Source organism: Corythoichthys intestinalis, chromosome 12, assembly GCF_030265065.1.
Source record: "Corythoichthys intestinalis isolate RoL2023-P3 chromosome 12, ASM3026506v1, whole genome shotgun sequence".
In the NCBI taxonomy this organism is placed as follows: domain Eukaryota; kingdom Metazoa; phylum Chordata; class Actinopteri; order Syngnathiformes; family Syngnathidae; genus Corythoichthys; species Corythoichthys intestinalis.
The window spans coordinates 32004786-32030015 of record NC_080406.1 but is presented as its reverse complement, the minus strand read 5'-3'; the positions used below and the strand labels follow the sequence as shown (position 1 = coordinate 32030015).

The 25230-nt window shown below is 40.3% G+C and overlaps 1 protein-coding gene across 1 annotated transcript in view; it reads right to left on the bottom strand.

Moving 5' to 3' along the window:
* The window catches only part of adcy5 (adenylate cyclase 5), a 56140-nt gene that overhangs the window by 4013 nt on the left and 26897 nt on the right, over window positions 1-25230 (bottom strand). The window contains exons 3-18 of the mRNA XM_057852113.1: window positions 22287-22436; window positions 22057-22178; window positions 16395-16506; window positions 15245-15372; window positions 14994-15152; window positions 13527-13668; window positions 11428-11568; window positions 7683-7705; window positions 4122-4266; window positions 3949-4046; window positions 2217-2304; window positions 2026-2142; window positions 1797-1955; window positions 1518-1693; window positions 1361-1381; window positions 1153-1285 (exon numbers count right to left, since the gene is read on the bottom strand). Coding sequence (XP_057708096.1) covers window positions 1153-1285; window positions 1361-1381; window positions 1518-1693; window positions 1797-1955; window positions 2026-2142; window positions 2217-2304; window positions 3949-4046; window positions 4122-4266; window positions 7683-7705; window positions 11428-11568; window positions 13527-13668; window positions 14994-15152; window positions 15245-15372; window positions 16395-16506; window positions 22057-22178; window positions 22287-22436 — 1914 coding nt within the window. The remainder of the gene's footprint in view (window positions 1-1152; window positions 1286-1360; window positions 1382-1517; window positions 1694-1796; window positions 1956-2025; window positions 2143-2216; window positions 2305-3948; window positions 4047-4121; window positions 4267-7682; window positions 7706-11427; window positions 11569-13526; window positions 13669-14993; window positions 15153-15244; window positions 15373-16394; window positions 16507-22056; window positions 22179-22286; window positions 22437-25230) is intronic.

The window sequence follows — 25230 nt, the reverse complement described above, 5'->3', positions numbered from 1 at the left end:
CAATACATTATTTTCGATTAATTGTACCCACCTGGATGCCACGAACAGCGTGTAAAAAAAAAAAAAAACGTTGCCATAGAGTTCGAAAAATAAATAAATCTAGCTCAACCACTCGTCACTCGGGAGTGCAACGGAACGGACCATGCACACATGATCACACTTGACTCCCCAAAAAGTAGGTAGCAACTGAAGAAGAAAGTAAACATACAACATAAAGAGGCGCCACCGTGTGGTGGAGGTCCAAAGGAAGAAAGAGGATCACAGAAGTGACCGTTAAGATGACGCTCGCCACTCTAAATGCTAATGGTACAACGCCAATGCTATGCTAACGCTCCGAGCCACCTAGCCCATAATCGCGTTTGCACTGCGTCACCAGCCCCTTCGCTCCTCCTCCTCCCACTCTGCACTTTCCAGGGCAGTCAAGCAAGCAGATGTGCAACAAAATCAGACAACTTGCTCTTCATTCAACCAAACTGTAGTAACGCGGACCTTTACATCCTCAGTAACAGTAACAGCGTTGCAAAGAAGTAAAAATTAGATTACTAATGAAAACAATGCTGTTATACTCTAACGCCGTTATTAACAACACTGGTTGGGACGTCTCATCGGTGAAACTGGTGGAGCTACTGTTGGCATTGCTGGCAAAAAATAAAAAATCATGTAAAATAAAGAGGAAAGATGTAACAACTAGTGTAGCCCAAAGTAGCGGAGCAAGAGTAGAGTTTCTTCTTTACAAATCTACTCCAGTAAAAAGTATGGCCTACTAAAACTGCTCTTAGAAGTACATTTTTCTCAAAAAGTTACCCAAATAAATGTAACACATTACTACCCACCTCTGCAAACCACTGATGCGAGGTGGGAGAAAAGGGAAATGTATTGCTCAAGATCAGCAAAAATTAATGTTTCTGCAAATCGGATAATGGAGACTAGTGCTTATTCAATGTGACCTAACCTGTTCAGAAGGTCATGAAAGATCTCAAGTCTGTTAAAAGGCAAAAAGATCTGTCACTTTAAGCTGCAGTCTGAATCAATGCCATCAAAACAATATTTGTATTGTAAACTGAGGCCCACTGTCATTTGCGAATGGCCAATGTCGAAAAAAATCTTTTGTTTAAAAGCGCACTTAGGCATTTCCAATTTAAGCGAGCTGACCTGCAGCTTCCAGAGGAAGTCGAGTCTGGCTGTGGACTCCACCTGCTGAGCGTGCAGATAGAGCGCCAGCACGAAGACAGTGATGACGACCGGCGTCATGATCTTTAGAGGCACCTTAGAATCCACAGCGCAGCTACAGGAAGCAGACACACGTGAACAAGGTTTTAGGAAACGTTGCTACAACAGATGACGACTGCGTCGCTCTCACCTCGTTGCGTTCAGCTGTTCCCTGTAGAAAGACGAGAAGAAGAAAAGGAAATTTTTAGATCAAATCTCAACTATGTTGGAGAGTATGAATTCATTTCGTTAATGACCTGTGGGGAAACCTTGTTCATTTCGAGACTACTCATATTTAAAGCACTCACGCGGAGTGAGCGACCACAAGGAGGTCGCGGTTGTCAAGGAGAATGCCCCTTGGCAGCTCCACAACCAGAAGGTAGAGCAGCTCCATGGCCAGCATGAGTACCAGCTTGCCCAGGCTGTGAGCCTGCAGGAAGACCGAGCACGCTAGCAGGCTCAACACCACGCACCACGAAAAGTACTGAAGAAACACAAACACATCGTTAACAGCGACCGTTTTTAACAGGTCCTTTGGCTCGAATTTCTCACATTCACAGTTGTTTGGCATTCATCGGGACTCCTACCTCGGGAAATCCGCAGAAGGGTGCCGGATCCCCGCAGGGTCCTGTCTGTGCATCCAGGCTGTAGTTGAGGAAGCGCGCGTGGCAAGCGTCCACCGCGTCCCAGCTTATGTTAAGCTCCGCCGCTATGCAGCCGCGAACATCATTCCCGCTGCAGGTGAACTGGGTGAGAGTTCAAAGGTCAGCGGTCGTCCATGAGAAAAGACTAAGCAAAAAAAGCAGATCTGCTCACAATGTTGACAAAAGCCGACAGGAAGACCACTAGGATGGCGGCCACGCCCACCATGGTGCTTTTGAGACGCGATTGGACGATCTTTCTGGAGAACGTCCGCAGGGTGGTTGGGAACACCTTAACGCGACAAAATGGCAACAAATTAATCCTGTTGGGAGCGTTTTCTCAGAAATCTGAAGATAGCCACCTACCCCATAGCAGCAGTACACACTGGACACCAACACGAGTGGCGTCAGGACCACTAGGCAGCCCGCAAACAAGCCCCTCATCACATCAGAACTGAAAATGGTACATTCAGTATTTCAGGGTGATCATACGTCACCAAAGGCGGGTAGAGTAGCCAAAATTTTTACTCAAGTAAGAGTAGCGTTATTTCAAAATTGTGATACTCAAGTAAAAGTCATCCAAAAAATGTACTCAAGTACAAATAAAAAAAGGATTTGCTGAAAAGAATACTCAAGTAATGAGCTGTTATGTTATGTTATGTAATGTTAATCTTACTTTTAAAAATTAGCTCTAAATGATTCTCCCAAAGAGTAATTGAGTTAGTAAATCAGTTACCTCAAAGTAAGAGTAATTAGTTACACGGAAAAGTAACTGACGTGACTTTTCATGTTCTACACGTTATTACATGTCCGTGCTATAACGTCTTTCACATCATTTATGTTTATATTAACGGATTGAATTGAACTGTCTTATTGATTGGGGAAAAAAAATCACAAGGTTTATCGATATGTCATTTAAGAAAAGTTTAGGGCAAGTGAGTATTTTTGGTAATAAAAAACAAAAATTATTTTATTGTAGCATTTACTAGGATAACGCCCACTCAAGAGGAAAACTGCATTATTTTCAATGAACTGTATGTAAAAAAAAAAAAAATGTTGCCTGAGAGTAAGATGATGCTCGCATCGTTAAATTCTAATGCTAGCGAGAACGCGCTGAGCCCCCTCGCATCGCATTTGCAACGGCTTTACAACCCCCTTCTCTCTACACCCCTCCCACTCTGCCCACTCCATGTCTCTCAGACAACTCGCGCATCATACAACCAAATCGTGGTAACCTGCCCCTTCACATCCTCAGTAACTGTAACGGCGGTACAAAAATTGTAACTGCTTACAATGTTTTGATTTTGGGGGGGCGGCAAATTTTTTTTTTCCAGCACAAAGTTGTCTATATGAACCGTTATTATTACACTGTACACTAACCTGTTACATAACATTAAGCCAAAGAATTTGTTTAAAAAATCTACAGAACTGAAGCATCATTCGTCCAAAAAGCATGAGTGCCCTCTAGTGGAAAGAACATATTTCATGTTATGAAAATAGAAGGATCATATCCCCGACTTTTCCGTGGTCAATTGGTGCAAAATAAAAATTGGGAGAAAGGTTAAAATCCGCACTTTCGAGTCATTTTGACAGCAGCGCTCTATGTCAAGTGCTTCATTTTTTACGGTGCTCTAAAGATGTCACGTGATTAAACAGGCCGGCATGATCAGAGAGCAGCAAGCTTGAGTCTGAATGGTATAATAGTCATGTGATTATTGTTGCGACATCTCATTGGTGAAACTGGTAGAGCCACTGTTGGCATCTCTGGCAAAAAAAATAAATCTAATATGTAGAATAAAGAGCGTTTCTTTTTCACAAATCTACTCCAGTAAAAGTAAACAGTATGGCTTTGTAAAACTACTTTTACAGGTACATTTTTCTCAAAAAGCTACTCAAGCAAATGTAACTCGTTACTACACACCTCTGTATGTCAATGCATTTGACGGCAACAGACTTCCAATCCATTTTGACTGGGAGGTGCAGGCACCAATCATCGGCCAAAATGGATCGGGAGTCCATCAGTGTTAATGGCAGCTAGTAACCTAGAACTAGTAAACACTTGTTAACTCTGGAATCTGTTTGCCTTTACGTGACTCACGGAGGCATGATGACGACATGTATACAGCAGATGAAGATGAACACAAGGGAGGCGCATGCCACGTAAGCCCCGAAGCGGGAATCCACTTGTCTGGAATACTGCGAGACAAGTAGCAACATCACGAATCAATATCGTCACCATCGTAAAGATGGAGACAAACGACGATATCCAACCTTGTTCTCCAAGTCGGCTTCCCTGAAGGTAAGCAGAAATTTCTTGACGTGTTCCGATCGCAGGCGGTCGATGCTACGTGCGTCGATGGCTCGGCCCAGGAATTCGTCCACCTCGTCTTCGGGGTTCATGTGCTCCTGCGCGTGTCTGTTCAGCCAAAAAATTTATCGAAAAGTTGACAACACTAAATGTCGTCAACCTTTAGTTATAATGTTAGTTTTATGATGATTTGATGATGATGATGATAAATTCATTCATTCATTCATAATAGTTGTAGAACGGAAGATCGGATGTCTATTGCCATCAATGGAAGAAAAATTTAATATAACAATTACTGTTTGCTTATATTCATTCATTAATCTTCTGAACCGCTTATCCTCACAAGGGTCGCGGGGTGCTGGAGCCTATCCCAGCTAATAGCAAAGGTAACACTGAGCAGTAGCATTAGTTGACAGCAGAGGGCCCATGACAACCCCTTAGATTGATAATTGTGTGTCATTCTTTTTCCACAAAGTCAATATAGAACCTACACATAAAAAACAAAACTTGAAAGAAGTTTTGATGGAAAAACCCTAACCCTAAGACGCTGTAAACTGATCATTCTAAGTAAACTGGACTTAATATTTTGAACTAGTATTGCATAGATACTGATACCAGTATTGGAAGGGGCTCTGATACGGCAATAAAATGCAGGCAATGGTATCGGAAAATAAGGAGAACTAATTCGCTGACTATGCACACAATATCTACCGTATTTTCCGCACAATAAGGCGCACTTTCAATGAATGGCCCATTTAAAAACTTTTTATATATAGGGCTTATGGATTATAAAGTGCAGTAGTAGTAGTAGTGATTAGGGTTGAGGTATGCATCCACTAGATGGAGCTGCAGTAAAGGGAATGTCATACCATGATTAAACAATATCGATCTGTCGGTTTTTGATCAAATTGAAGGCTTTTAGGTGCGCCTTATAGTGCGAAAAATACGGTACTCTTCGAAATTTCCAACTGTTGGTTGCCCTTCCCAAGACGGCTGCCAGTTACGAATACCGCAACAGAAGAAGTTTTAAAAAATCATTTTTTTTAAAGCCCATGAGAGTTTTTAATTCTGGTACGTGTTGTAGAATGTGCTCATTTAGCAGTCTTATTTTCAATGTGTAGGTCTATATTTTAAAATTTCAATGGTGGATATTGGAACATGTCAAACAGTAATACCAGCCAAGATTTGAAGTTTTATGAACGCACATTGGAATGAGCATCTATGAAAATGTTAGTGTTAGGAGCTAGGAAACAGATGGCTAGCGAACATTTGTCATCTGCTAGCATATGTCATTAGGACACGAGCTAAACTAATGTACGAAATTGACTAACAAAAAAAAAAAAAAAAAAGTTTTGGGCTTCGAGAGCATTTTAAGGCTCAGGTTTTAGAGAAGTTCATTTATTGTCACCCATACCAGGTATGCACAAACTAAGTTGTTAAGCAGTGTCTGACCAAGCTATGACAGCAATTATTTTACATTAATGTGAGTATTGTGTAATTTAGTAATAAAATGAAAAAACTATTTGTTTTGGGAAAAATAATGTATACATACAGTTTCGACATCATCCGATACCGCACAGCCAGGCAGCGGAATCGGTAACAGGAGCAGTAAAACTATATTAGTGCAACACAAGTTTCAACTCAACATTTTTAGTACACTGGACGTCTGTCAAGTACAGTTGTGATCAAAAGTTTACATACAGTTGGGAAGAACATAATGTCATGGCTCTCTTGAGTTTCCAGTTATTCCTACAACTCTGATTTTTCTCTGATAGAGTGATTGGAACAGATACTTCTTTGTCACAAAAAACATTCATGATGTTTGGTTCTTTTATGACTTTATTATGGGTGAACAGAAAAAAGTGATCAAATCTGCTGGGTCAAAAATATACATACAGCAGCGCTAATATTTGGTAACATGTCCCTTGGCCATTTTCACTTCAATTAGGCGCTTTTGGTAGCCATCCACAAGCTTCTGGCAAGCTTCTGGTTGAATCTTTGACCACTCCTCTTGACAGAATTGGTGCAGTTCAGTTAAATTTGATGGCTTTCTGACATGGACTTGCTTCTTCAGCATTGTCCACAAGTTGTCAATGGGGTTTAAGTCAGGACTTTGGGAAGGCCATTGGAAAACCTTAATTCTAGCCTGATTTAGCCATTCCATTACCACTTCTGATGTGTGTTTGGGGTCATTGTCCTGTTGGAACACCCAACTGCGCCCAAGACCCAATCTTTGGGCTGATGACGTTAGGTTATCTCGAAGAATTTGAAGGTAATCCTCCTTCTTCATTATCCCATTTACTCTCTGTAAAGCACCAGTTCCATTGGAAGCAAAACAGCCCCACTGCATAATACTACCACCACCGTGCTTGACGATAGGCATGGTGTACTTGGGGTTAAAGGCCTCACCTTTTCTCCTCCAAACATATTGCTGGGCATTGTGGACAAACAGCTCGATTTTTGTTTTGTCTGACCACAGAACTTTCCTCCAGAAGGTCTTATCTTTGTCCATGTGATCAGCAGCAAACTTCAGTCGAGCCTTAAGGTGCCGCTTTTGGAGCAAGGGCTTCCTTCTTGCACGGAAGCCTCTCAGTCCATGGAGATGCAAAACACGCTTGACTGTGGACACTGACACATGTGTTCCAGCAGCTTCTAATTCTTGGCAGATCTGCTTTTTGGTGATTCTCGGTTGAATCTTCACCCTCCTGACCAATTTTCTCTCAGCAGCAGGTGATAGCTTGCCTTTTCTTCCTGATCGTGGCAGTGACAAAACAGTCCCATGCACTTTATACATACAAACAATTGTTTGCACTGTTGCTCTTGGGACCTGCAGCTGCTTTGAAATGGCTCCAAGTGACTTTCCTGACTTGTTCAAGTCAATGATTCACTTTTTCAGATCCACGTATGTATATTTTTGACCCAGCAGATTTGATCACTTTTTCTGTTAACCCATAATAAAGTCATAAAAGAACCAAACTTCATGAATGTTTTTTGTGACAAAGAAGTATCTGTTCCAATCACTATCGGAGAAAAATCAGAGTTGTAGAAATAACTGGAAACTCAAGAAAGCCATGACATTATGTTCTTCACAAGGGTATGTAAACTTTTGACCACAACTGTAGTTTAAAGTAAAACTTTCCTGTAAACTGGACTTCACTTTAAGTAAATATATAAATCAAATGGATTGGACGCCTAGTAGTGATCAACCAATTTAAATTCACAGCAAAAGGGTAAATAGAGCCACATGATAATCATCTTAACTTAAATCTTCAGTTTAGGATTTTTTTTTTTTTTTACAGTGTACTCCTAGAGTCCATTCAGTGTATTCTCAAAAAACTAATTTGGGTTTAAAAGACATTAGTCTTATTGATAGCCGGTGACGGTGATACGTGGAGGGTTTCCATAGCAACAGCAAGACTGGAAAAGGCGAGCAGTAGATGAAGGGAACCCCTCAGGAGCTGACGTGGAAATAGCTATACACGTTTCACAGTGTTGATGTTAGAATACTTTAAGGCCCAACTCACTTGTCCTTCGGGTCCTCGAAGCCCTGCAACAAAAAGACAGGGTTCAAGAAAAGGTCAGGACTCGAATGGAAGGCACGAGATTCGGTGGAAAAACTTTTGATGAAATGAAAGGCCCGATTCCAAGAAAAGCACGATGTAACTATTTTGTGTGAACTTTGTAGCTGTGTCAGTGCAGCCGGATCACATGCAATAACATCCTGTCTTGGTAATCAGCTGCTCCACACTAATCAGTTAAGCCCAATGCTTTATCTAGAACATTTACCTATGCTTTTTTCTTTTTTCTTTTTTACATCAGAATGCGATTTCATTAATGTCAAAAATTCATTTTGCTCATTGATCACAAGCAGTATAGGCCGGTGTTGTGCTGGGTTGTTGGGGCCAAAGTTTGTTAAATCGACACATAAGAAACCTCGAAACCAGGCTTCCCCATGGTTTTGGCCACCAATTCAGCGGTCGAAATGGTGATATATCGTAATACTTTGTATCCCAAAAGGTTATCGATACGCTCATGCCAAGAATCGTTTTAAAGATATTGTTTTAAAATTGTTTAAAAATAATATTGATACTAAGGAACCAACAAGTTGCTACTAAAATCTTCCACCATAATAGCATTTCAGGTAACTATGGCTGCCATTGACGGCGCTCGACGCCCAATCCACTAGGATTGGGAAGGGCGAATAAACGTTCATTCGAAATCGGAGCATTCACAGTCACTCTTTCCGATTTTTGAGGCATTTACAGGTCACTTCCTGTTACTCAAAATCAACAGGAAGTCACTAAAAAGATAACAGGTAATGACCACAAAAAACTAGCCCAAAATTACCTAGTTGCCTGGCATTGGCTGCCACTGATGGCCATAGAAGTGGGAGGGGCCTGTTTGAAGAGGAAGATGTTTATTTGCTGCCGCCCTCCCAATTAAAATTGATTGGACTTCTACTAGTGTTAAACTTACAGCAGAAGGATGTTGTTTTTCTGTTTATTAGTTGTCTTGTTGAATATCCTACAATGATTTCCTGACCAATGTATCGGTAATCGTTGTATCGCCATATCATGAGATCATCGTTATCGTGAGCGTTGTATCGCAAATCGTATCATATCCTGAGCTACCAAGAGGTTACCACCACTAATGGTCGTGCAGCCACCAATGCATGATATAGTTGTGTTGCAAATGTTGCACTGAGCTGACTGGTCTTTTTTTTTTTTTGTAAAGTTGAGTTAAACTTTTGAGGGCCGCCTTACTGTGTCCATGGTTGTAATCAAGTTGCAATGCACAAACACGCTTGTGGCTTCTTCGGTTTTCGGCAGCAAATTTTTTCCGATCGGCGGTCAGGGCATCGAAACATGGAATCGAAATTTTAAAATTCAAACGGTTCAGGGAGCATCGGAGGATTAGAACCCGCTCCCATTGATGCTGGATGCCCACCCCTACGTATAATACATGTTTTTGGACAGTTATTTTGAGACTTATGAGGTATTTGGGTACTTAAAGGGTTAATTCCAATTTATGCAGAAATTCGGATTACATTGCCAGCATAGGAGCAGAACTCGTTCGTAACATGGGGACTACTTCTTTAGACACCCAAGCATGTCAATTTTTCCTCGTTCCTAAAAATCCGGGCTGCATGGGTAGACTTCTGGGGACACCTTCCACAACAGTATAACCATTGTTACTCAGGCATATAATTTTTGAACCCATTAAAGCAGCACGTTTTAAAGGGTCCAATTTAACTCCGCAGCATCAGACTTCCACTCCACTGCGACCCACTCCAAAGACACCACTTTTGAAAGTAGTCTTATGTCTTTATATCTTTGTTGCTCTGGTGTGAAAATTTAAATGGTGACAGTCCCCAACAATGAATCTGCCAATCTTCGTTAAAATCCGACTTCGGACATTTTGGTTTTGGGTTTTTGTCAAATTTCTGCATTATTGATAGCTCTGCAACCTTGGAACATCTGTGAAAAATTATTGATTGTCGATTGATTGACACGTTCTATGAGTGTGTCAAATTTGGTGAAAATCAACCATTCCTTCTGCAAGCCGATTTTTTCGATGATCGATTTTCAAAGATCCTCAGTGGCAAGGCCCTGGGGTGGATGAGGTCCGCTCGGAGTTCCTAAAGGCTTTGGATGTTGAGGAGCTGTTGTGGCTGACATGCCTCTACAACAGTGGTCTCAAACCGGTCCTCAAAGGGCCGCAGGGGGTACTGGATTTCATTCCAACCAAACGAGACAAATACCTTTTCACCAATCTGGTTTCTTACAAGTGTAATCAGTTGATTGCAATCAGGTGCTGCTTATGTTAGTAGAAACCTCATTGGTTGAACTGTTTGTGCTGGATCTGTTGGAACAAAAACCAGGACCCACTGCGGCCCTTTGTGGAGTCGGTTTGAGACCGCTGCTCTACAACATTGTGTGGACATCAATTGGCAGAACGGGGGTTGTGGTCCCCCTTTTGTGGTCCAGAGGGTGTGTTCCAACTATAGATGGATCACACTCCTCGGCCTCCCTGAAAAAGTCCATTCAGGGGTGCTGAGAGGAGGTTCATCAGGAAGTCGAATTGGATTTAGGAGGAGCAGTGTGGTTTTCATCCTGACCATGGAACAGTGGACCAGCTCTACAATAAATCAGAGATCATGGTCCTCAGTCGGAAAAGGGTGGTGTGGCGTCTCTGGGTCGGGGATGAGATAGATCCTGCCCGGGGTGGAGGAGTTCACGTGATTTGGGGTGTTGTTCACGAGTGAGGGCAAGAGAGAGCGGGAGATGGTTAGGCGGATTGGTGATGCGGACTCTGTACCCGTGCGCTGTGGTGAAGGAGCTGTGCCAAAAAGCACAAAGCTCTCGATTTACCAGTCGATCTACGTTCCTACCCTCACCTATGGTCGCGAGCTGTGGGTCGTGACCAAAAGAACAAGATCTCGGATACAAGCGGTTTCCTCTGCAGGGTGTCTGGGCTATCTCTTAAAGATGGGGTGAGAATTTCATTCATCCGGGAGGGACTCGGGGTCGAGCTGCTACTCCTCCGCGTTGAGAGGAGCCATCTGAGGTGGCTCGGGCATCTAGTTCGGATGCCGTATCCCTGGAGTAGTGTTCCGGGCATGTCCCACCAGCGGGAGTTTCTGGGGACGACGCATCACACACTGGAGAGACTGTCTCTCGGCTGGCCTGGGAACGCCATAGGATCCTGCCAGAGGAGCAGGTTGAAGTGGAACTCTGGGCTTCCCTTACAAATCTGATACCCCCGCGACCCGACCCCGGATTAAGAAGTATATAATGGATGGATTTTCGATACTTATCAGGAGTACTACGATACAGAACCTACCTAAGAACACTCGCCAACGCTTGTCGTACAAATGTGTCAAATTTGAGGAAAATCGGTCGAGCTGTTTCGGAGTCCATAGGAAACACACAGAGATCCATTTATATATAAATTTAGATTATCAAAATGTAGTCTTTTAAAACGTAAACTATCTTAATGTAATTCCTTTTAAAATAATCAATTTTGTTTAGATTCGGAAATCAAATTGTAATTTTGTTTTTAAATGTTTTCAATGTCTAAGTATAATTTCAATTCCATCTTAATCTTAAGGATATAACTTTTTTATCAGGAGCACTGACTGGCACAGTGTTCTTGGAATATTTAACTCTAGTTGTTAACTAAATACGCTTTTAACTCTTTGTCTACCATTGACGTCGTTGTCGTCATCAATGGCAGCCAATGACTTAATTAAGTGTGATGTGGCCTTACCATCCTCTTCATCTCCTTGGAGATCTGATTATTGTTGGCCAGATGGTTGTAGAAAGGTCGGTCTGTCCAGTGGCTGCTGTTGTGACCCACAGAGTTGGTCCGATGACAATTCATCTTGGCGATCACGGCCTTCTCCTCTTTCTGACATGCATGCAAAAAATATAAACACAGTACGTATATACTTTTGCACTTTATACACTTTACGATAATGGCACTTTGCAAATTATATAATACTAAGGGGTTTGCTGTCAGTTGTATCACAAAACAGAATTAGAATCGACCATGTTTAATTCAAAATCAAAAGCTTCTTTTGATTATTACATGGAAAAAACATCACAACACAGAGTGTCTTTGTACTACAAAGTTTGTAGACAAGATGAAATAAAAGATTAGCCAGAAGTTACATAAAATCCTTTTTATGAAAAATCACATGACAAAAAGTGCTGACACTGCTGGAGGACGCCATCGGATCCATCCATTTCACGCTTCTTACTTTGGAAACAATAGCCGTTTCAAAAGCATAGCATCCCATTTCAAACATAAACGTTGACGAGGAAAGTTAGCTTAGCGCCCAAATCGGATGCTTACGTTGAAGCTAAAATGCCGAGAGCCAACACTTAAATGATAACATCTTTGTTCCTGCCGTTTACTAAGTGTAACATTGGTCTACAAAATTTTGGAAAATATCTGCTTCAGGGATGAAAATGGCTAAATCGTACTTGTCGTGGTCACATGGATTGGCGAATTAAAGATTTTAATGCTGGTTGGCTAAAGTATTCAAGATATTTAATGTTAAAATTTGATTACAATGGTTTAATTATATCGGTTTTAGAAAGTTGCTACATTTGACATGAGATGGTTATATCTAGTATATACCAAAACACAAGGATTTATGCAATACAGTGGTACCTCTACATATGAATTTAATTCATTCCAGTACCTGGTTTGTAAGTCAAAATGTGGGATTTTCCCATTAAGAATACATTAATATTGATTAATTAGTTCCACAGCCCAAAAACCTGCCAAATCCTTAACACTGCAGGTGCAATTACAAATAGAATGTACACATAGCAAAACAATTTATAAATACAAATAAAAATGACGTTAATGATGATAATAATAATAATAATGTAACGAAGTGGGTTCTAATATGACTGTTGTGTTTTGCATGCTGCTCCTGAATGCAACGAGAGAGTGAGAGAGGTGCGGCAGAGTTTTTACTTTCCCTTTCCATGTTCTGTTATTGTTGGTGTCGGCTACAGTGCATATTAGTCTTGTTGTGTTGCAGTGCTGAAATAAATTATTAAAAACCTGACGAAGGTGGCAACTTCCTTGCCGATGTTACAATAACAACAATAATATTAATGAGAGTCGTCCTTGAGATTCTAGTAGACATATTGCAGCCATATTTTTGGGCCAGTTCTCTGATGCGCATATCGCGCTCTTATCTTTCTATCATTTCCTTTTTAATTTCAATGGTAAGAGTCACCTTTTTCCTTTTTTCTCCACCTGCACTAACCTTCTTGGGACCCATGTTTATTTCTCTCACATTAAAACAAGCTATGCGTCCGTCTTGAGGGAAACAATGAAATTGTGATGCTGTCATACATTGTCGTATTTCGAGCATGTCGTCATATGTCAAGACAAATTATGAGTCATTTTCACGTTGAATGTCGAAAGGATCCTATGTCGAGGTACCACTGAGCGTTGGCTTGCCTTTACCTAAATTTAGTAAAGTCTTACTACTTTTATCCAGGAAGCATTATGTTTGTAGTCCAGTGTAATCATTGAGTGTGGATGATTAAAATACTTTTAATTTTTAGAATTGATTGACCATTTCGAAACGTTTGTCTAAATTTAAAAAAAAAAAAAAAAAATCTGTAATCCTCCAAGAAAGCAAAGTGATGTTTCTTCAAAATAAGACATTTACAAATGTCTGCTTTTGCTTTGGAAAACAATCAGCATGGTCTGATGTTTTTGAAAGTGATGGAAATGTGAGTTTTGTGGGAGATTTATCTTGGGGTGGGAGGGGGGTTGCCAGATGAAAGTACTGATTAAAATTCTGGTTATTTTCTGTAAGTACAATGAGGAACGCTTACCCTCTTCTGGCTGCAGCCGACAATGAGGAAGGTTTCTATGCTGTTCCTCTTTAGGTAAGCGTTCCTGTCGCCACCTGCACCCGCCTCCACATCGTAGTCGCCATTCAGGTAGTTGAGGGTCGCCTTGGTGATGTGGATTCGCCTGCCGATGGGACTTAATTCGTGTCATCTAATATTCGAGCACATCTTTTATGTTTTTTTTATGTGCTTGTCAAGCTAGGAAGCAACAGAAATGAGCCACAAACACCAGCGATCCCCAAATTCAAATTTGCACATTTGCGATGCCTTCTATAAGTTTCCAGACTTTTTTCGTATGGGCACGTTTATCGATAGTACGCACATGAAACTCCCACTTCGAAGTAATTTCCACCGGCTGCAATGCACTTGTTATACCGTTCCAACAACTTCTGGAAGGCCCCCTGAAAGTCATCTTGTGTGAGCGTGTCAATGACACTCATCACAGCCTCTTTCATCTCCTCAATCATCTCATAACGACTGTCTCTGAGGTTTTCCTTGAGCTTAGGGAACAAACCAAAAGTCACAGGGGGAGCAAGGTTTGGGCTGTAGGGAGGGTGAGGAACTGTCTTGATGCTCATCTGGGTCAAATAGTCTTTGACAAGGATGGAATCTTTCATTCTGATCTTCACTGAGCACCCTTGGGACAAACTTCCGCATCTTCAGTTCAATAATTGTGTGTACACTTCCCTCACTGATATCAAACTGGGCACTTATTGTCTCTATAGACACATGATGATCTTTAGCCATAAAATTATTTATTTGCCCAATCAACTCTGGTGTTCTGACTTCCCTACTCCTCCCATACCTCTCATCATCCCTCAGACCTGCCTTCTTCGAATCTGTTGAGCCACTCAAAAACCGATGCTCGAATCATGCAAGATGCTCCATAAGCAGTCTGAAGCATACCATACGTTTCTGTGGCAGTTTTTCCAACTTTAAAACAAGAATTGTATTGCCTATCGTTCTTCTAAAGTGTCCTCACGTCCAGATTGCATTTTGAAATTCACCAGGTGTGACAGTCAGGCTTTAGTAGTGTGTATTCCAATTCCTGCTGTAGCTGTCCATTTCAACCGGAAATAAGAAAAATTGGTCAGTCATCTCATAAGAAGTATAGCAAGAACATACAGAATTTTAAAAAGTCTACCAAAAAAAGTCTGGAAACTTATTGAATGCACCTCGTAACAACTAGAAAGGAAATATGGCAATACGTAACATTACCATTACAAATGACACCAATGATGTAATCAAAGATTAAATTCGGTCATGTAAAACCTTTTTGCATCTTCTAATTTTTTATCTCCGGGTGAAATTAAAGTGTGGCTAATCGGGATTCTTTTGGGGGAGGGGGTGTTTCATTTATTTTTTTTAAAAAAGGAAAGTAATTAGTTTGTAGATTTTTAAATGATTGAAAATCAGATCGGACAGTTGGAGTTTTAAAAATATCTGTACCCTGCTTTTCCACCGGCCTCCATCTGGTTGGCGAGTGTGACGTCGTTGGACCAGACATCGAACTGCCACTTTCTCAGACCCAGTACGCCGCAGTGAACGCGGCCGCTGTGGATGCCCACTCGCATGTTCACGTTGACACCCGTCACCTCCCGGACCAGCCTGGAATTTTTATTTTTTTAACTCTTATCCACGTGTTAACATTCCAAACAACAACATTAGCATACCACGGTAATAGTGCAAGACAATCTTACGAGATGGCTTCGATCATGTCCAGGCCCATCTCCACGCAGCAGTGAGCGTGGTCGGCACGGGCCTCGGGAAGCCCTGACACGCAGTAGTAGCAGTCACCAAGGATCTTGATGCGAAGGCAATGATTTTCCTGAGGAGGAACGGTAAACCCGCTAATCACTGGAGGACGCAGGTGACCTAACTCATCCTTACTCACTGGCGGCCACTGACATCCAAACCACCGAAAGTCAATCGGAATGTCTAATGTCATCAACATACACGGAGAGTAAGGGGGGACCCCCCGATGGCCGAAAATGTGTTTGCATTTAATTGACTTTCCAGTATATTAATTTAAAATTAAGATTTTGCCGGTAAAATTTTGTCTATTAAAGTTAGAAAGCATTTTAAAAAATTAATGGAATGAACAAAAAAAAAAATTTTATAATGGGTCAAAATTAATTTTCAAACAGATCATGTGACTAGCACTTTAGAGACTGCCATTTGCTTTGCTTAGCCAAAACCACCTTAGAAGAAAAAAGATGGATATACATAATTTTTTTCAAACTCAAGCTTTCAAAATCAACAACAACTACCGAGCGAGAACGAAGGATCGCCAAAATGGTGAGCGAAGTTTTAGTTTGTCCCACTAAAGACGCTAATTGTACAACAGAGCCACAGTATGGCGTACCATATTCAATCGACTACGTCCTTGGCCAAAAGCATAGCTGTCCTAAGCAGCCTGATTTTGAATTCCCCTAAAATGATGGGAAACAAACAAACAAAAACAAAAAACCGCTCATTTTCAATGTATGATTATAAATATCCCTTGCTGGAATATTCAGTCAAATGCAGTCTCCTGTTTTGCCTGTTGCCATTTTCAAACTCACCACGGTGAGGATTCGTTTGGCAATGGTGTGACTGGAAAACTTAAATTGAATATCTCCATAAACACAAAATTGGCGTCTACTTCTCCACACAAGCACACACACATAGCTGGGGTGCCTGTATATTCGAGCATGGGCTAAGTTACTAACCGAGCGTATGTCTTGTAAGTTAATTTTATTGCTTAACACCGCGTTTCAGGGTCATCAACATGTTTTGCACCAGCACAAAAGTCAAACTCCACCTATGGTCAATAAAACGAGTTCACTGCCAACCCTCCCTACTACTTACCGCAGCCAGCTTGTCAAAGCGAGCAAAGAGTTCGTTGAGCGTCATGACAAGCTCCTGCGCCGTACACTGAGACGCCAAACTGGTGAAGCCTTCGATGTCGGCGAACAGGATGCTGGACAAATGAGCACCACAGATAGTTTTTATTCATTTTCATCCATGAAATGTTTTTTTTTTTTAAAACTGTGCAACAGCGACCAAGTTGACATGCCGCGCAATATTTCAACTTTGATAAGAACTAAAAACAAGGTGTTCAAAACCAATAGAGAGCAATTGTACTATATTTAGTAAATTCCCCAAGACACAAACAAGAAGTGAGAGTCACACCAATCTTCTGAATAACACATGACTGCAAAGCCTCGAAGGTCTGTAAATACGACTTCATACAACAAAATCACATTTTCTATGTGTAAAACTACAACAACTTGTTCGCTACCACTGATTTAAAGACATTTAACTACATTCTTACAAACTACTGTATATTATGTGGATTAGAAAAACTTAAGTAAAATACAGTATATGTAAAAATATTCCTATATGTATATATACCGTGGGGCAAATAAGTATTTAGTCAACCACTAATTGTGCAAGTTCTCCCACTTTAAAATATTAGAGGGGCTGTAATTGTCAACATGGGTAAACCTCAACCATGAGAGACAGAATGTGGAAAAAAAAAAAAAAAAAACAGAAAATCACGTTGTTTGATTTTTAAAGAATTTATTTCCAAATCATGGTGGAAAATAAGTATTTGGTCAATACTAAAAGTTCGTCTCAATACTTTGGTATGTACCCTTTGTTGGCAATAACAGAGGCCAAACGTTTTCTGTAACTCTTCACAAGCTTTTCACACACTGTTGCTGGTATTTTGGCCCATTCCTCCATGCAGATTTCCTCTAGAGTAGAGATGTTTTGGAGCTATCGTTGGGCAACGCATAGTTTTAACTCCCTCTTCACCCCGTGGCGTCAAAATGATAACAAGAACGGTGAGCAAAAATCCCAGACCCACACGGGAGGGACCTAGTGAATGACCCACAGACAGCTGGGACCACAGTGAAGAGTTACAGAAAACGTTTGTTCTCCGTTGTTGCTAACAAAGGGGACATAACAAAGTACTGAGGTGATCTTTTGGTATTGACCAAATACTTATTTTCCACCATTATTTGCAAATAAATTCTTTAAAAATCAAACAATGTGATTTTCTGTTTTTTTTCCAACATTCTGTCGCTCATGGTTGAGGTTTACCCATGTTAACAATTACAGGCCTCTCTAATATTTTCAACTGGGAGAACTTGCACAATTAGTGGTTGACTAAATACTTATTTGCCCCACTGTAAATATCTATACGTGGGTAAATCTGCATTTATATACATATCAAACTATATTCTCTGCATGTTTAAAACTACATCTAAGATTAAATGTCTATGTATAAACATGCAACACATTACATTATAACTAATTATGAATATGTACTAGGCCTGTTGCGATAACAAATTTAAGTGGGCGATAAATTATTTCATAAATTACTGCGATATTATTGTGCCCCCCCATTTTTTTTTAACCAATTTACATTAACACAGGGATAATACAGTATATATTAATAAATCAAGTACACCCATTTAAACGAAATAAATGTTTACTCTTAAATTCAAACATATTTTTTAAGAAATTACAACTAAAAACAATAGACCATGCCTCTTAAGTAAAAGACAACAATATTAATACCGCACAGAAACACAGAATAAATGACTTTCCCAAAAAAAAAAATTGCCCTTCAATAACTTAAGCATTTAGGCACAGAGGTATAAAGTTGTAGTAACACAAACAATTGCACTTCAACAACGACAGAGAAAAATAAGTAGCAGGAACAAAAATTTGGCTTCAATAAGTATCAAACAACATTAAAGAGAGGTAAAAAGGTCTCATTTCTTCAGCAATGTAGCGGACTACACTTTTCGTGCGGTCTCGTTTCTATTTCTCACGTCAAGCGAACACCTCTATAATTGTCTATTGACGTGATGAGGAAGGCTCTGCTTGTTGCGATGCAGTTTTCTCACCAAGCAGTGAAAACTAAAGAGGGTGATAGTGTTTCAAATGAGCATGTAGATTTGTTGCGTTTTTCCCTCTTTGTTGAAACAACATCCTAACACATTTTGCAGACTGGTTCATCCTTTTTGGTTGCCTCGCCATTTTCAATTGGTTTAAAATCAAAATATTCCCACACCAGGGCTGTAGTGTTTGGCTTGGAAATCAGGATTTTTCGTCCATTTCGTCTGCTCGCTCATTGCTGTGTGCCGACAGTGCACTCGGCCCCACCTTCCTCCATTGAATGATAGTCACTCAAACTCAAATGTATAAAACGAACATACCCAGAAGTGAATAAAAGAGTGAGTCCTTGTCACGGCATATGGCGTAGTTTGTAACAAGGAAGCTGAACTTTTAACAGCACGTCTGCCGCACATCTGCCTCACACGTGCGCGTGCGCATACGCATGTGCACGCGAGGCGATAAATCGCAGCGGGAAAATTACCGCCTTCCATTTTTATTTACTGTGCGATAAATTGAATTATTGCATATCGCGACAGGCTTAATATGTACATTATTTTAGTACATAAGATGTACATTCTTCAAACTGCATGTTTAAAGTCTCATGGAAATTTAAATTATAGTACACTAGTTGTATCTTTAAAACTGGATTGGGTGTGGGAAAAACGTACCTGCATTTATTTACATAGCATTGATGTGAAAAAATACCATTGACAAAGACATTGTGGTATAATTTCTGGTGTGCTTGTCCAAGCACTTAACTACAACAGCAAGAGTATGGTTAGCTCTGATGCTGACAATAACATGATATACAGTGGGGCAAATAAGTATTTAGTCAACCACCAATTGTGCAAGTTCTCCTACTTGAAAAGATTAGAGAGGCCTGTAATTGTTGAAGGAATTTAGTCCTCCCAGCCCAAACTGCACGGGGAGGCCGGCAACAATTCATATTTACGGTAGGACTACACTACTAATATAAAATAAATAGCACACCATAGTTTAATGGGAAGAAATAGAGATACACAATGCCGTCTTATCACAAGAGTGACGCACATACTCGGGGAATCTGCTCTCAGCAAACTCCAAGGACAAAGCGCTTTGTCCTAAAACAAGCACCACCAGCCCGGACAGCAAAGTTGATAGCGGGCGTCCCAATCCGCGCACGAACCTAAACCGCCCAAAACCGGCCACAGCGGGGGCGGCCCCAAAGCAACGCCCAGAAACGCCTTCGACGAGACCCGCGTCAGCAAAGACTTCAAAAAGACTGGACACTGAGATAAGACAGATTTTCTTCTGCTCGGAAACATGTAGCCTTGTTTTGGATCCAGAATTGTCCCTCCGTCGTCTGTTTTTGCCTTGTCTTTGACCATTGTCGACGAATAAATTGTCAACCTGTTTTCGGCGAGTGTTCTTCAAGCTTTTGAAACATGGAGTCAGTGTGCAAAGGGTTAACACAGGAACGCGCGGAGTTTAGCTTCCTCCTTAGCCTGGCTCCTCGGGGGAGTCAGCGACGGAGCACATTTCCGTTCTGTTGCCGGCCTCCCCGTGCAGTTTGGGCTGGGAGGACTAAATTCCTTCAGTGTCAACATGCGTAAACCTCAACCATGAGAGACAGAATGTGGGGAAAAAAAACACAAAATCGCCTTGTTTTTTAAAGAATTTATTTCCAAATTAGAGTGGAAAATAAGTATTTGGTCACCTACAAGCAAGCAAGATTTCTGGCTGTCAAAGAGGTCTAACTTCTTCTAACGAGGTCTAATGAGGCTCCAGTCGTTACCTGTATTAATGGCACCTGTTTTAACTCATTATCGGTATAAAAGACACCTGTCCACAACCCTCAGTCAGTCACACTCCAAACTTCACTATGGCCAAGACTAAAGAGCTGTTGAAGGACACCAGAGACAAAATTGTAGACCTGCACCCGGCTGGGAAGACTGATTCTGCAATAGGTAAAACGCTTGGTGTAAAGAAATCAACTGTGGGAGCAATTATTAGAAAATGGAAGACATACAAGATCACTGATAATTCCTCGATCTGGGGCTCCATGCAAGATCTCACCCTGTGGCGTCAAAATGATGACAAGAACGGTGAGCTAAAGTCCCAGAACCACACGGGGGAACCTAGTGAACGACCTACAGAGAGGTGGGACCACAGTAACAAAGGCTACTATCAGTAACACAAAGCGCTGCCAGGGACTCAAATCCTGCACTGCCAGACGTGTCCCCCTGCTGAAGAAAGTACATGTCCAGGCCCTTCTGCGGTTCGCTAGAGAGCATTTGGATGATCCAGAAGAGGACTGGGCGAATGTGTTATGGTCAGATGAAACCAAAATAGAACTTTTTGGTAGAAACACAGGTTCTCGTGTTTGGAGGAGAAAGAACACTGAATTGCATCTGAAGAACACCATACCCACTGTGAAGCATGGGGATGGAAACATCATGCTTTGAGGCTGTTTTTCTGCAAAGGGGCCAGGACGACTGGTCTGTGTAAAGGAAAGAATGAATTGGGCCATGTATCGAGAGATTTTGAGTGAAAATCTCCTTCCATCAGCAAGGGCATTGAAGATGAGACGTAGCTGGGTCTTTCAGCATGACAATGATCCCAAACAAACAGCCAGGGCAACAAAGGAATGGCTCCGTAAGAAGCATTTCAAGGTTCTGGAGTGGCCTAGCCTGTCTCCAGATCTCAACCCCATCACAGCCCCAAAACATCACTGCTCTAGAGGAGACCTGCATGGAGGAATGGGCCAAAATACCAGCAACAGTGTGTGAAAAGCTTTTGAAGAGTTACAGAAAATGTTTGGCCTCCGTTATTGCCAACAAAGGGTACATAACAAATTATTGAGATGAACTTTTGGTTTTCACGAAATACTTATTTTCCACCATGATTTGCAAATAAATTCTTTAAAAATCAAACAATGTGATTTTCTGGGGTTTTTTCCACATTCTGTCTCTCATGGTTGAGGTTTACCCATGTTGACAATTACAGGCCTCTCTAAGATTTTCAAGTGGGAGAACTTGCACAATTAGTGCTTGACTAAATACTTATTTGCCCCACTGTATGTACATGTGTGTACCTGGCTGGTCTGCCAACTTTAATGAGCAACAAATGACCTTCTCTCCTCATTATAGGGCAGCCTAGCACCTAAATGACTTTGTAGCCTTTTAATTTTTAGCCCTTCTCTATTGGTTCCTTACAGAGGCCATGTTGTTTTGACTGGCTGCTGGTGGAGTTTGTTTTTTTACCCGGAGTGAATGACCTCTTCGTGAACTTGTCGCTCTCGCCACAGGCCTGTCGAACGTCAACATTCAAAACGTGCCCCCCCTCCGCGGCGCTGGACGCCAACAGGCGAGCGCTAACAATTGTTAGCCAGCATTAGCAGCAGGTGGCGTCGCATGGCACCAATTAGCCCTGTAACCCCCCGAAAACCCTTAGCGGTGGCTCTTCCACACAAATGATTTCATCCACTTTCTTAGCCAGCACGACCTGGAATTGTTTTTATACATGATCAGAAGGGTTGATTTGATATCAATAGAAATGGACTTTGTCAGCACGGAAACCCTAAATGAAATCAAGACTTATTTTGAAATGTGATCGTATGATGTCGGTTGTTATTTTATACCTGACGTTATCGTGCTTTTGTATGTAGATTTTGTGAAACATCATATCCTCCTGCTTGGCGTTGATATCCGCCTTCATCTCCATGGCAACATGCCGGGGAAGCACCGATAGCAGCAGACGCTCCTGCAGGTAACAATTTTTTATTAAAAGTTCTGGCCACCATGACCTAATTTATAAAAATTGGGGAACGACTGAGGCGCATTGCAAGTAGTTTGGGATTTTTTTTTTCACCTGCTGCTGGTTTTCCCGCTGTGAGTGCAGACGAGCTTGGATGCATTCACGCGTCTCTTGGAAGGCTTGCCTTTGAGAGTCCTCGGCCGGGTAATGCGTGCACACGCCCACGATGTTGGTGCACCAGAAGATCAGTGTGTTGGACACCAGCTGCAGTGCGCAAACACAAACACATACAACAGCTTGGGAAAAAAATATGGCCAAAAGAATCACAGTCTTTGATATTTAGATTCAACAATGCAATATGGGTCACGAGAATGGTCATAAAAAGTGACCATTATGAACAAACATGCTGTAAATTACTGTGTAATCAGGAAAAAGGCTTTTACAGACCACAAAAAGATTCATTTCAACTTGGACAATTGGAAACTTGGAAAATTATTCGGCTCAGATCTGCCCTTTCCGAATTGGCATGAAATTGCTGATCTTTTTGCCCTTTTTTCCCCCCAAACACAAAATTAAATGAGAATGTCAGTCAGACAAACATTTTTAAATTGGCAAATGGTTCCATTTTGTGTCCTAATACAGCCCGCTGTGGCCGGATTAGTAAATCAAGTAACTTCATGCACCCCGCACCCCAAAAAAATACATATAACATTTGTTTCATTTAGAACTGCAAGTCTGAAAATATTTACTGTTTTTCCATTTTTTTCAACATTTAAAATGAATAAACAAACAATATAATATATATATATAATCATAGACTTCACTATCAGTTGACAGGGATCGGGGCCAATCCGTAGGCGGCCTATTTTCAAAAACTTAAAATTCAAATATTTTCAAAACCAAAGCGCTAGCGACCTAAAACCAAAACGGGTACTTACCTTAGGCATATATGAGTCTCCGTGAGCAGCAACATAAAAAAAATTAAAGTCGTTCCCTAATAAATAACTGATTATTTTTTGTACAAGTATAACAGAACTTAAAATGGCTATAAAATTCTCAAATTATACGCTAGAAGCACAAAAAAAATAAAAATCACCAAATGCATAGATAATCACCTATATTTTCAGGATTAGTAGCAATATTTAACATATCGTATAAGTTTTTGCCCAAAATGGCAACCTAACTTTTTTTTTTAATTTTGTGCAAATTTTCAACAGCAAATAAATCACTCAATTTTCACATCAGAAATTTAATACTTCAGGAAAGCATGCAGAATCATCTTAATTTTACTCAACAAAAGAAAAATTAGCATTTTTTTTTTTTTTTATACAATCACAATTTATTTAGGTTGAAATCCATTGTTACTATTATTCATATATATATACATATATATATTAGGGCTGTCAACCAATTAAAAATTTTAATGGAGTTAATTACAGCTTAAAAATTAATTAATCGTAATTAATCGCAATTCAAACCATCTATAAAATATGCCATATTTTTCTGTAAATTATTGTTGGAATGGAAAGACACAAGATGGATATATACATTCAACATACGGTACTCAAGGACTGTATTTGTTTATTATAACAATAAATCAACAAGATAGCATTAACATTATTAACATTCTGTTAAAGCGATCCATGGATAGAAAGACTTGTAGTTCTTAAAAGAAAAATGTTAGTACAAGTTATAGAAATTTTATATTAAAACCCCTCTTAATGTTTTCGTTTTAATAAAATTTGTAAAATTTTCAATCAAAAAATAAACTAGTAGCCCGCCATTGTTGATGTCAATAATTACTTACACAATGCTCATTGGTGCTGAAGCCTATAAAATCAGTCGCACCCAAGCGCCAGCAGAGGGCGGCAAAACTCCATAAAACACAACAAGTGAGCGTTTCACTGTACTGTCATTTAAATCTGTCTGAGCAGGGCATCTGCGTTAATTGCGTCAAATATTTTAACGTGATTATTTTAAAAAATCAATTAACGCCCGTTAACGCGATAATTTTGACAGCCCTAATATATATATTATACTATTATACTCAGCACGGACGCATGTCTTTCTTGCCGTCTATCTGGCACTCGTCGTTTTTAGATTTAAACGTTACATAAAACACGTAAAAGGCGATTTTTTTTTTTTTTTGTATGGACGCAGAAATGTCTAAAATACTACTTTTTTGGCAAATAACGAGCAGTTGGCAGAAAATTATCTGATCATTTGAATGTAAACCTAACCTACTGTGTATGGATACAAGATGGCGGCCATCACAAAACAAAGAGATTTTTAAGTTGAAAATTTTGTAAATAAATGTCTGCATCCCACAATTTCTATAGCTATGAACATAGAACAGTCTGGATTCTTGGTTAAAAGCAAAAAAAAACAAAAAAAAAAACCGGCAGTTATCATTCATTTTAGGTTAATATGTTAATGTGGTGGGCTTCACAAAACAAAGAGGTTTTTAAGTTGAATATTCTTGGTAATACATTTGACATAGATATGAACATAGAACAGTCTAGATTCTTGGTTAAAAGGAAAAAAACAGGCAGTTATCATTCATTTTACGTAAATATTTGAAGCTAAAGTTACACTAATTTTTTCCATGCATTTTTGTTCACAACATTTCAAAGTGCATGTATGGGGCTATTTTATATAATAATTACCTTGAATCATTAACCAAATCACTCTTGAGACACTTCTGCCTACTTGTATGCAGTAAAACATGTGTGCTTATTCCACCTAAATCCGGTGTTTGAATGCAGTTTGAGTTTATCGCAGCGAAGGCCAAATGCTCTGCCTGGGTCGGCCCCCCACGGGATGGCATGGTGCAATGTTTTTGGGAGATGTCTTGTCATCTGATAGTGAAGTCTATGATAGAATATTAAATGTTTTCTTTTCCTTTAGATTACAAAAACAATAGAATATTTACTAATTAAACTTAAAATGATTAGTGACCCCTTAATGATTTAAAAAAAACAAAAACAAAAAAATGCTACCAAGCGGCTCAAAAAACAGGTTTTGGACAATTCTTAGGTCAACAAAGTCGCCAAACGAT